General features: G+C 37.3%; 2 protein-coding genes across 3 annotated transcripts in view; both read left to right on the plus strand.

Moving 5' to 3' along the window:
• smchd1 (structural maintenance of chromosomes flexible hinge domain containing 1) overlaps nt 1-7,237 on the plus strand; it is a 22,547-nt gene extending 15,310 nt beyond the window's left edge. For both annotated transcript variants that reach the window (XM_007555684.2, XM_016673202.1), the window contains exons 29-47: nt 240-401; nt 488-616; nt 715-794; nt 928-1,085; nt 1,199-1,308; nt 2,012-2,073; nt 2,319-2,406; nt 2,643-2,774; nt 2,856-3,008; nt 3,083-3,209; nt 3,691-3,810; nt 3,990-4,075; nt 4,166-4,282; nt 4,360-4,544; nt 5,389-5,498; nt 5,846-5,916; nt 6,001-6,169; nt 6,259-6,402; nt 6,977-7,237. In XM_007555684.2, coding sequence (XP_007555746.1) covers nt 240-401; nt 488-616; nt 715-794; nt 928-1,085; nt 1,199-1,308; nt 2,012-2,073; nt 2,319-2,406; nt 2,643-2,774; nt 2,856-3,008; nt 3,083-3,209; nt 3,691-3,810; nt 3,990-4,075; nt 4,166-4,282; nt 4,360-4,544; nt 5,389-5,498; nt 5,846-5,916; nt 6,001-6,169; nt 6,259-6,402; nt 6,977-7,083 — 2,310 coding nt within the window. In that variant the 3' untranslated portion in view covers nt 7,084-7,237. The remainder of the gene's footprint in view (nt 1-239; nt 402-487; nt 617-714; nt 795-927; nt 1,086-1,198; nt 1,309-2,011; nt 2,074-2,318; nt 2,407-2,642; nt 2,775-2,855; nt 3,009-3,082; nt 3,210-3,690; nt 3,811-3,989; nt 4,076-4,165; nt 4,283-4,359; nt 4,545-5,388; nt 5,499-5,845; nt 5,917-6,000; nt 6,170-6,258; nt 6,403-6,976) is intronic.
• Nucleotides 7,238-9,016: 1,779 nt separating this feature from the next.
• On the plus strand, nt 9,017-10,432 carry LOC103140501 (structural maintenance of chromosomes flexible hinge domain-containing protein 1-like; the record flags this gene model as incomplete). The annotated part of the gene is made up of 4 exons (XM_016673142.1): nt 9,017-9,312; nt 9,937-10,012; nt 10,096-10,251; nt 10,350-10,432. Coding segments are annotated over exons 1-4 (414 nt in total), but the record flags the coding sequence as incomplete, so codon positions are not given.
• Nucleotides 10,433-10,445: the final 13 nt, after the last annotated feature.

Raw genomic sequence — 10,445 nt, forward strand, 5'->3', positions numbered from 1 at the left:
CTTAGAAAAAACTCACAAATAATTGAGTGTTAAAAAGGCACCCAGGAATTCAAAAATCAATTTACCTAAATAACAGTTTTTAATTTTGGAAGCACATATCTTTTGTGAATCTGTCACCTTATTGTATGCCTGTAAAAAGTCCCCAACCAGTGTTAAACAAATATATAATTAAAATGTACAAAAATCTTTGCTACAAGAGAACATTCTTCTGAACCTCTCTGTATGTGTTTATTTTTAAGGAGAGCAGCGGCTCTATTAAAGTCTCTGGAGTTCGTTTCAACTCGGGTCCTCTGGGGACCAGAGAAGTTTGCTTCATCTGTGGCGACTACACAGAACAAATCACCTTTAAAGTGACGGCCGGGATCCCCACCAAGCTTAAACTCCTCAGTGGGCCTGAGATGGTAAAAATAAAACTAACTTATCACACAATTGTTGATTTGCAACTTAAATGAAAGCCTGCATCTTTTTGTCTTTCACTTGTCGGCAGCCTTTGCAGATCTTGAATGGTACAGGTATTTCCACGCCGTTCGTCGTGCAGTTGTGTGACAAGTGGGGAAACCCTTCCCCAGACCAGAGAGTGGTGGTGGAGACGAGAGCTTCACCCTCAACAGTAAAGGTCAGCTGGAAAGCCAGTAAATAACATCAGTTTGTATCTGTCACATTTTTAAAAAATAGAGATGCAAAGAATGATGCTGTTGAATATTGTGTTGACAGGTGACGACATCTGTCACTTCACAACCTGTGGACGCAGAAGGAAAAGCAGCCTTTACAGTTACTAGTGTGAAAGGGTTAAAGTAAGTCTTGACACAATAAAAAACAATAAACGTATATTATAAGAACTACAAACTTTGAGATTTTATTTGGGAAATGCCTTGAAGTGAGTGTGAACCAATGTCTACTTCACTTTCTGCTCTCTTCTTCCACTAGGGGGTACTATCAACTCGAATTTGTGGGGTGCTTTAACAGGAAACCCATCCCTGGTCCACATGTGAACTTCAATATCATCCCTGATCCCAACAAACCCGACAAACTTTCAGTAAACTACGACACAAGTGCCAGGTTTCTCGCTGGAGGCACATTCCCTGGTCCGTACTTCTCCAAATCCTTTACTTAAACTCTTCAGGATTATTTAGAGAAAAATAATCCCACAGAAATCCAGTGAAGTGGAGTCTCAGCTGTGTGTGTGTTTGTGTTTTAGTTTTCTCTGTGGCCGTGCTGTCTGATGCAGGGAGTGCGATGACGGCTTTTAAGTCTGCTGATTTGTCCATGTGGTATTGGAGTGGAGAGTCAATGACACGTCCAGAAACAGTGAGTTGACTATAAATAAGAGAGGCAATGTAACAAAGTGCTGTGAAGTTGCTTAGAAATTCTATGTTTTCAGAATTTTTACAAATAAAAAAAACAAAAATCATGGCGTAAGCATTTGATTAGCCCCCATTATTCTGATATCCTAAATAAAGTGCAATTGCCTCAGAAATGTGTTAATAGGGCAATGAATTACACTTGATTAAATCACTTGTGAGTAATTTAATCTTAGTTTATATGAAGATGTTCTGCAAGGTTTTGGAGGCTTCCCAGAGTAGAAACATGACAAAAATAGAATCATAGAGACCAAGAGCACATGGTTGGTAGGTTTGATTGGAAGCTCAAGTGGGAACATGTGAGAAAACTTTGTGATGGCAGCATCATGCTGCGGGGATATGCTTCTTTATTGGAAATGGAGACAGTTGTCAGAATTCACCTTTAGGATGCAGAACATTCATCCTAACCATGATATCAGGTCTGCAAAAGCACTATTATCTATTAGAATGACCCAAAGTCCAGACCAAGGATGTTTTCAAATTTTTATTGTAAAATAAAATAAAATTCGTAACCATTCCTCTGCTTTTTACATTTAGGTAGGTTTGTGTTGGTGGGTCATATAAATAACTAATAAAATTCATCAGTGTTTGTTGTTAAATGTGACAATTTGTATAATTTTACATCCAACTGTTCCTCATCTGTTGTGCAGGCCACTATGCTGATGTGCAGTAAACCGATGGAGAATGACAACAAATCCCGTTATTACTTTAGGTAATGTGCCAATAATGTTGTTGAGTAGATTTAAGCAAAGCAATGATTTATTTTTCTGTTTGCTAAGAGCATTGCTGGCAACTGTGTATGATAGTTGTTAAATAATGAGTAACAGTTCTTTAAATTATCTAGTGCTTTTACAACTTCTTGCATGTTTTTTGGTTTCAAAAAACATGCAAAGACAGTTAATGAATCCTTCAAATCATGTAAAAAAAAATGTGTCATTGTGGTTTGTTTCATTGCAGAGATAAAAAAATCCCACAAAGTGTTGGGACGTACACCATACAGTTCTCCCTGAAGATTGAAAAAACAGAAGTCGTGTTCAGTAATCAGGTTGGTTTGCATGTGCTTTTAACGCATTAATGCTGCGCTTGGTGAAATCAATAAATCCTGAAAAGCTAGGTGATTTGTTTTATGAAAGCGGAGAAATATGGAGCCATCTATAGAAGGGAAACATGACGTTATTGGCAGCTGTGACTCATTATTGACTCATCTTTTCAGAATCCTTTAAAATGCTTCTTATTTTCCCAACAACATATTGTTTATTAAGATTTCTTTCCATCCCATAGATCATTGTAAATGTAGTGGCCAATCAACCCGTCAAGTTAGGACCAGAATGTCAGCCACAAATCCCAGTTGTTTCCTACAGCAGAGACATCGCCAACCGAACTTTAGTTGAGAACATGACTCTGAAGATTATGGTGAGCGTCACTCTTTCAAACTACATTTTTAAAGCAGAAGTTGTTGAAATATATAACACTGATTTCCTTTAATTAATTCAGGATCAGTATGGTAATCCAACCGGGCAGAACCTGAACGGCAAGGTGTTGGTCTCCATAAAGTGTCCTGATGGGGAGCAAAGCAGAAACCTCCCTGTCCTTGAAGTGGCCAGCACTGTTGAAATAAACCTAAAAGACGGAAGCACCCACATCGAGGTGAGTAACATTCCTCATCAGTGGTGTTCCCATGAAGAACGTTATGTCATATTAACAATAACAACTCTTGCCAGAGGCTGGCGATCAGGGAGAACAGCCCTGGAGAGAACGGAAGAAAATACATTCTCATTTTCAAACCAGAAGTGGTGATGCCGCCTACATCTTTGAGTCCTTTTGAACTTCCCTTCCATTTTTACGACGGTAAATGGTTATTAATAACACAGCTGTCCTATGCAAATGATTTATGGATCTGTTGGATTAAGAATGCATTGGGAACAAACCAAAAGATTCCTCATGTTGACAGAAGCTCAATAATTTCCAAATAAATTCTCCTATGAGCATAAACGAGGGTGACCTTCATCATTCCTCAAATACTGCAAATCAGTTTGAATGTTAGATCTGCCATTTGTATAGAATAAGTTACAAATAACTTTTATTTTCCCTCAGTTGGAAAATTTTACCTGCAACAAAGTAAAAGCAAGTAGATTTACACAAAAATAAATGATAAAAACAGAAGTCATAATGAACAGATTATTTACAAGAAGTGAAAAGGCCAGACAGAGAGTTCTGTTAGGTTGGGATCAGAAATCTGCCCTGAAATCTGATCAGGCAAAAACAAAACCAACTTTAAAAATGGGTAGTACTGCTCTTGTTAATTTCCATCTTTATTTTCACATTTTAGATTCTGAAAACCAACGAAAAGTGTCTGAATTGACGAAGAAAAAGGACGAGCTGACCGATAATTATGAGAAACTCAACAACAAATGTTCCGTGCTTGCCAGACTTCGTGAATTGCATACTAGTGAGATTTCTTTTTTGATCTCTACCCGTGATTTTCTTTCAGATTCTAACATTATGTATTTAAGAGGGATTTCATGTTGAAGCCTGAAAAAATCTCAACTTAATGCGTAAAACCACTTTCTCAGCTTTTACTATCTCTGTTTGTTGCTGCAAATCATTAAAACATTTTCCTCCCACAAGAAAACGTCCTGGATGCCAACAAAAAGGAGGAAGCCCTCAAAAGAGGGCTGGAAGAAAGCAAAATACAAGTTTTGCAACCTTCATCTGTAAGTTTTGCGGATTTTTTCTTCTTCTCTTTTAATCTTAATCTTGTGGATTTCTCTGACTCTAGCATTTCTACTCTTAACTCTTTGCAGATCCAAAATATTGACAGTTTACTCCAACAAAACGCAGATGAAAAGAAAACAATAGAGGATATTAACAGGAGAGTGTTTCCTCTGCCTAACCGCAGTGGACCAGATATCCTGGGGATGGTGATTGAATCTTTTAAAAGAATTGTCCTTCTTATTCAGGAGCCAGGTGTCTAAATCATTTGATGTTTTGGTTGCAGGTGGGCCACCTTGCTCATATTAGCAATGATAAAGCTGCCTGGGTCATCTCTTGGCACCTGTCTTCAGAAATGGACTGCGTCATCACCAAGACGACGGCAGAAGCTCAGAGGATCTTCCATAGCGAGCATGGCAGGCAGCAGGTCATGGCCCTCGACAGCATTTATGTGCATCCAAGAAGAGAAGGGTGAATAGCCAATCTTTTCAATATGGAAAAGTATGGAATTCAATTTCCTGCAGTTCTGCATCAATATAGAAAAAACGTAACAAATTAAGGAGAATATTTGTATTTTCCAGCCTCGGTTCCCTGTCCAACTGCGTCAGTCTCTGACCATCCATTCATTTATCCATCCAACTTCCCAATTTCATCCATATTGTCCATTCATCCAGTCACTCATCGATCCATCCATTTATCCCTTTTTGTCCACTGTCTATCTGTATGTTCAACCATCAATCTATCATTATTTAATTCATCGTGGCTTTGTCCATCATTCATTTTTTATCTGTCCCACATTTTCTCTGTCCACCCTCCTCTCTCCATCTTTTCACCTATCCCTGTTTATCTACCTTTTTTTTGTCCATCAATCCCTCCATCTGTTTAACATCCTCCTGTTTATTCACCCCTTCCTTGTGTGGTCAGTTCATCCATCAATCCATCCTGGTTTGTTGACCAATTCAAGCATCTGTTTGTCAACTTTTACATCTACTATGTAGTTTCTGAGGTTTAAAGTGTAAATCCTGCGTATTGTGAAAATCTCATGTGAGTTCATAGTGTTTTTATGCATTTACACTTTAAAAAGGGGTGAAAAGAGAATTGAGAACTCTAGAAAAATGTGTGTGCAGAAGTTGAGAGGTTTTTAATGGGTCCATTGGAGTTTTCCAGTTATTCCTGTCCGTTTCAGAGTCTTAGCTCCAAAGCAGATAAAAACATCTTTCACTAACATTAAAACTGAAAGCATTCAGTAGAAATTCTGTGCAAGTGGAGAAATTTGCTTTAATCATGTCATTTGGCCCTGTTAAATTTCTTGCAGACCTCTACCTCACATAAAAAACGGCCGAGAACTGTTCAGTCCAGTTGGGAATCCGCTCTATGCGAGGAACTTGCTGATTTATACCACCGAAGAGGAGAGCTGTGAGCGCGGTGAGCTGGAATATGCTGATTTCTCTTCTTTTTTATAATTGTTTTGCCCCCATGGGTTTTTACCAGGTGTTTGTAGCCTCTGTAGATTTTTATATGTTGCCAAGGTCTGATCGTCTGCTGTTACAGTAAGGTTTCCCCCCCTGAAATCCAAACTCACACACTAGCTGCATTTCCAGTACAACACGTTCGAAAGATATACAACTTTTTAGAAAATGTGCGATTTATTGAGAGCTTTGGTGGAATCTGCTGCACATTGTCCTTCTTTCATCTTATTGTTTAATTTTAATCTAAAAAGCAGTTGGGTGTTTACCTCGTATGTGAAAGTTTTCCTCACGTTTCCTTTCCAGTGTTTAAAAACATCCTTGGTAACACTATTCTGATGGATGACATAGAGTCTGCCACCAATTACAGGAAGGCGGTGAGTGAATCTCTCTGACAGATGATGGTACCATGCTAACCTCCACAGGGTTTCTTTACCCGCTAAATGACTTCCTGCTCACAGGTTATTGAGAAAGGGAGCTATTGTCCCACCATATTGACCCGGGACGGGAACAGGCTCAGTGCTAGTGGCAAGTTTGGGGGCGCACAGAACAAAGCACCACATGAGGAAAGAGTGAAGAAGTTTGGAGCCCCTCTACCTCAACGCTACCAAGACCTGCAGAAGGAGAGAGGTGATGGATCTTACACTCCCTTCATGAACTTTTTTGTGACTGCACAGTCAGATTATGAGTATTATATTGTTGTTTTTGTTGTTGGATAGAGTTGCTCATTCAATTTCGTTCAGCTTTGGAGAAGAAAAAAGACGAGGATGATAAGCGTAATACTACGATACTGAAGCTTTCTGAAACTCGACAACAAATGGAGGAAACTAAGGTGGAGCTTGATGAGATTGAAAGGCGGCTTGGTAAGATTTTACACAAGCACTCTATAAAATGGACCATGCTTTCCACAAACGTTGTTTCCTGTCTTCATACTTAGTAGATTTTTTTTCACAACTTACCAGATATAGTATTTTACCTGAAACCCTTCTGGAACTTGCCAGATTACTTTCAGTTTTTTTATTAAACCTCAACATTTTCTTTAATAGAACTACCCAAACTCTTTCTTAAACTTAACATGTACTTTTCTAGACCAGGCTCTTTTTTTAAACTTAGGTTCTCTACTTAAATCTAAATTTACACACAAGATACTTTCTCAAAACTCTCAATGGCCTTATCCTGTGCTAATCTGAACTTCCATACAATTTAACAGGTACTTTCTGAAACTTTTGTTTGTTTTTCTGGAATTTAGCAGGACATTTTTTGGTATTTAAAAGGTACTTTTGGAACTTGTGTTGTAGATAAGTAAGTAGGAAAGTCAGTCCAGAGAAAAAGGTCCAGAAATTTAAACTTAAAGTTAACGTTAGTTTTATCATTTTCCCTTTGTTTGATATAGACTTTTTTTCACTGATTGTTCTGATGTTTTTTTTTCTCCTGCAGCATCAGTCAGATCAGGGAAACGAGGACCTGAAGACATTTCAGAGCCTTCTGGCCTCATGATAAAACGCCCAAGACGAAGAACTGGGGATTTGCCAGAGACGTTTTAGCTCAACTTGTGATTTTGTTGTTTTGCTATTTCTTTTTCATCCGTTTTGAATGTTTTAAGTTTACAACTTCTAAAGTGAATTTACTTGGAAGACGGGCACATTTCAGTGAAGTCATTGTTTCTAAAAAAAAAAAATAAACTGTTTCCAAATTGTGTTTTTAGTTTGTGTACCATTTTTTCAAGTTGGCATTTGTTATTTAGAAGTGTAAAACCTAAATGAGCACATCTAATGCACATGTTGTTTCTTATGTTAAAATGAAGTAGTCACTGCTAATGGTGTTTTTATACACCCCAAAAATATCTGGATCTATTTTTCTGTTTGTGTAAAAGCGAGCGGTCTGTGAAAGTGAAAAATAGCTCAGTGTTGATGTCTCAAAAACTGAACAGCTGAGGATCCTGGATGACGAGTCGGTTTGGATGTGTGCGCTGAAGAAACAAAACATTTAAGACAAGTTGTCAAACTGCTGGTAGATGCTGCTAATTATTATTTGAGGAAACTGCTGATATAAAAACAAACACAAAATGAAATACAGTAGAGATGTCGACGTGAGCACTTTCCAAATTAATGGGATTTTGAGTTGAACTAGATTTTTAACTGCATGTACAACATTTGTTTCAGTTTTTTTTTTATTTCTAGATTTAAATAGGTCTTTAATATTTTTTTTTTCATTTTCCAGTCTTTTTCCTTTAAAGTTGTTTTTTCAACAGTTTAGAATTGATGTATTTAATTTTAAAATCTAACACAGTTAAGTCTTGAACAGTTGTTTCCAAGAGCCATCATACTCCATCCATTCATAACAAACTCTAGATTCTCATTAAAGGTGTAGCCAGCCTGTTCCTAATTTTGAGGACCCTCCGATTATTCATATATTTTCTCTTCAGTCATTCTTGTCTGGTTTGTGAACATTTAAAACAAGTTCTTCCATGTGGCTCACTTTGTATCACTGCTGTGATGAGACAAACAAACTCTTAACTGTTTACCAAAGAGAAACGCAGCTCCGGATACTTTGTGAACATGGGAAATTACAACACCACAGGTGTTGCTGACAATCATGTATGAAGAAAATAAGTTAAATACTTTCATTCTCTTCTGTCCCCTGCTAACAAAGATTAGAATAGTTATTTTACCAAAACATCTATGTGAATACAACTTGTATGAAATCTGAAATTTAGCCAGGAAGCTGATCAAACTTCCCATGTTTCTTTAATGGGACATGTTAGGAACAGACACTTCAGCCATGTAGAGCATGCTGCCATCATGTTTCCACACCCTTGGCTCAGATACTTCACTCCTGTCATGAAATCTGAGCCAAAGAGCAAGTAAAAAAAAAAATAATCCTTGAATGTGTAAAGAAAGATCATAAAATGAAAGACTAATCTAAAACTGAAACAGAAAAGTTGCTAAAATATAAAGATATCAGAAAAACAGTTTTACTTGCTTCTCTTTTTTATTTTTCAAGATTAAAATTTGACATTTAGGTTCACCATCTGTTTTTTCAGTCTATTTCATATATACAATAATTAAGGTCCTTTCTGGGCACCATACATTTGGGCCATTGCTTTATTAACAAAAGGGAAAAGCTTATAACCAAGTAAAATGCAAAATGGGAAGTGATAATTTTGTCAGACAAGTTAGAATTTTCCTTGTTTTCAAGTTTGTCATTTCCCTGTATTAACTGAACAAACATGGTTCCCACTGATATTTAACCAGCTGTGATCTCCTTTCTATATCTTGTATGAGCCAAAGTCATTGCAGTCAGCTGACGCTCCATGTTATTAGGAAGCACAGAAAAAAGGCGGAACCTACAGACAGCAGAAAGAAGAACTCTCTGCACAACCCAGGTGGGTGTCTCTCAGTTACAGTAGGAGTTTCTGTGTGTAGTGGGTGGATCCCAACGGCTGATGAGCTTTAACCACAATCTCTGAATCAGGAAATGGGCATTTCATAATGGAGAGACTCTATGCTCAAAACTAGACAGAAAACTAGTTCCATTGAGATTTGATCAATAATGCTTCGGAACAGAGTTGAGAATAAATAAGTTTTTATGTTTTCTTCAACTTTGCATTAAAGCCAATCTCTAAACGCTACAGTTTTACCGCTCTTGCAGTCTCAATGCAGTAAGAAGACAAGATGATCCAAGTGAACGACTGCCGCTTTGAAAAGATCGTCAGAAAAACTTTGAAAACCAGCGATTTGGACTTTAAAGGCTTTGTGCAAATTGTTCAAAAGGTAATAATAGCTCTTCATGAATTACAAAAAGTATTGGTAACACTTTATTTGAAGGGGTGTGCATAAGACTGACATGACACTGTTAAAAACATTATATGACGTCTGTCATGAACATAAAGAAGTCTTTATGAATGTTTATGACTGTTGTCACGAAGTGTCATTCGCTAAATAATGCTCTAAAAGTTGCATTGAAAGTCCATTAAAAATGCAAACTTTGCATTAAATTATCATAATTTACAAAATCATGCTAATTTTGCACTTTTAATGGACTTTTAATACAACTTTTACAGCAAACTTTGCATTAAAAGTGTCATTATTTACCGAATGACACTTCATGACAACTAACATTCATAAAGACTTCTTTATGTTCATGACAGGTGTTATGTCATGTTTATGACAGTGTCATGTCAGATTTAAGCACACCCCTTCAAATAAAGTGTTATGAAAGTATTTTCCATGCATTTAAATAGTAAATCAGGACTTCTTATCATGTTAATGTTCCAACATGAGTGAGCACCTCTGATCTCAACCCAAATAAATGGCCAGGAGTTTTCATCCCACATCAGTGTCTGATCTCAAAAATTCTTTAACCAGATAATATGTCATTGTTTTTTGTCCCCACAGAAGTTTTATGTCCCTTCAAATGAGACATTTGTGTTGACAACAACTGACAGAATAATAGTGGATGCTGATAAATTTGGTAAGTAAACCTGTTCATGTTTATGAAACAGAGGAAAACTCTGAAACGGAGAACATAGAATATTATTCTTTCACTCATTTCAGATAAACTGAAAGATGGCACCACCCTCTATCTGCTACGAAAAACAAACCAAGTCCTGCCAGCTTCAATCAAGGAAGAGATTAACTTCATTCCTCACTACAGCACAATGACTGAAAGTGGGACAGATGAGTACTTTATCGAGGGCCAAAAATCACTGCGTGGGTATTAATGTAATCAAAGTGATGCTCATAATTTGGGAACAGGGAATGCAGCTTATTACCTTAAGCTTTTGGTGTCTTTGTGTCATTTTTTTCAGCCTGCGCTCTTGCTCAGCTGGTGGACAATGCTCTTTCAGCCACAGCAAAAATCACTGGAGCCAGGAGTATAGAGAGAAGGATGGTTGGTTCTGTTT

The sequence above is a fragment of the Poecilia formosa genome, unplaced genomic scaffold, assembly GCF_000485575.1.
Source record: "Poecilia formosa unplaced genomic scaffold, Poecilia_formosa-5.1.2 Scaffold71, whole genome shotgun sequence".
NCBI classification, from domain to species: domain Eukaryota; kingdom Metazoa; phylum Chordata; class Actinopteri; order Cyprinodontiformes; family Poeciliidae; genus Poecilia; species Poecilia formosa.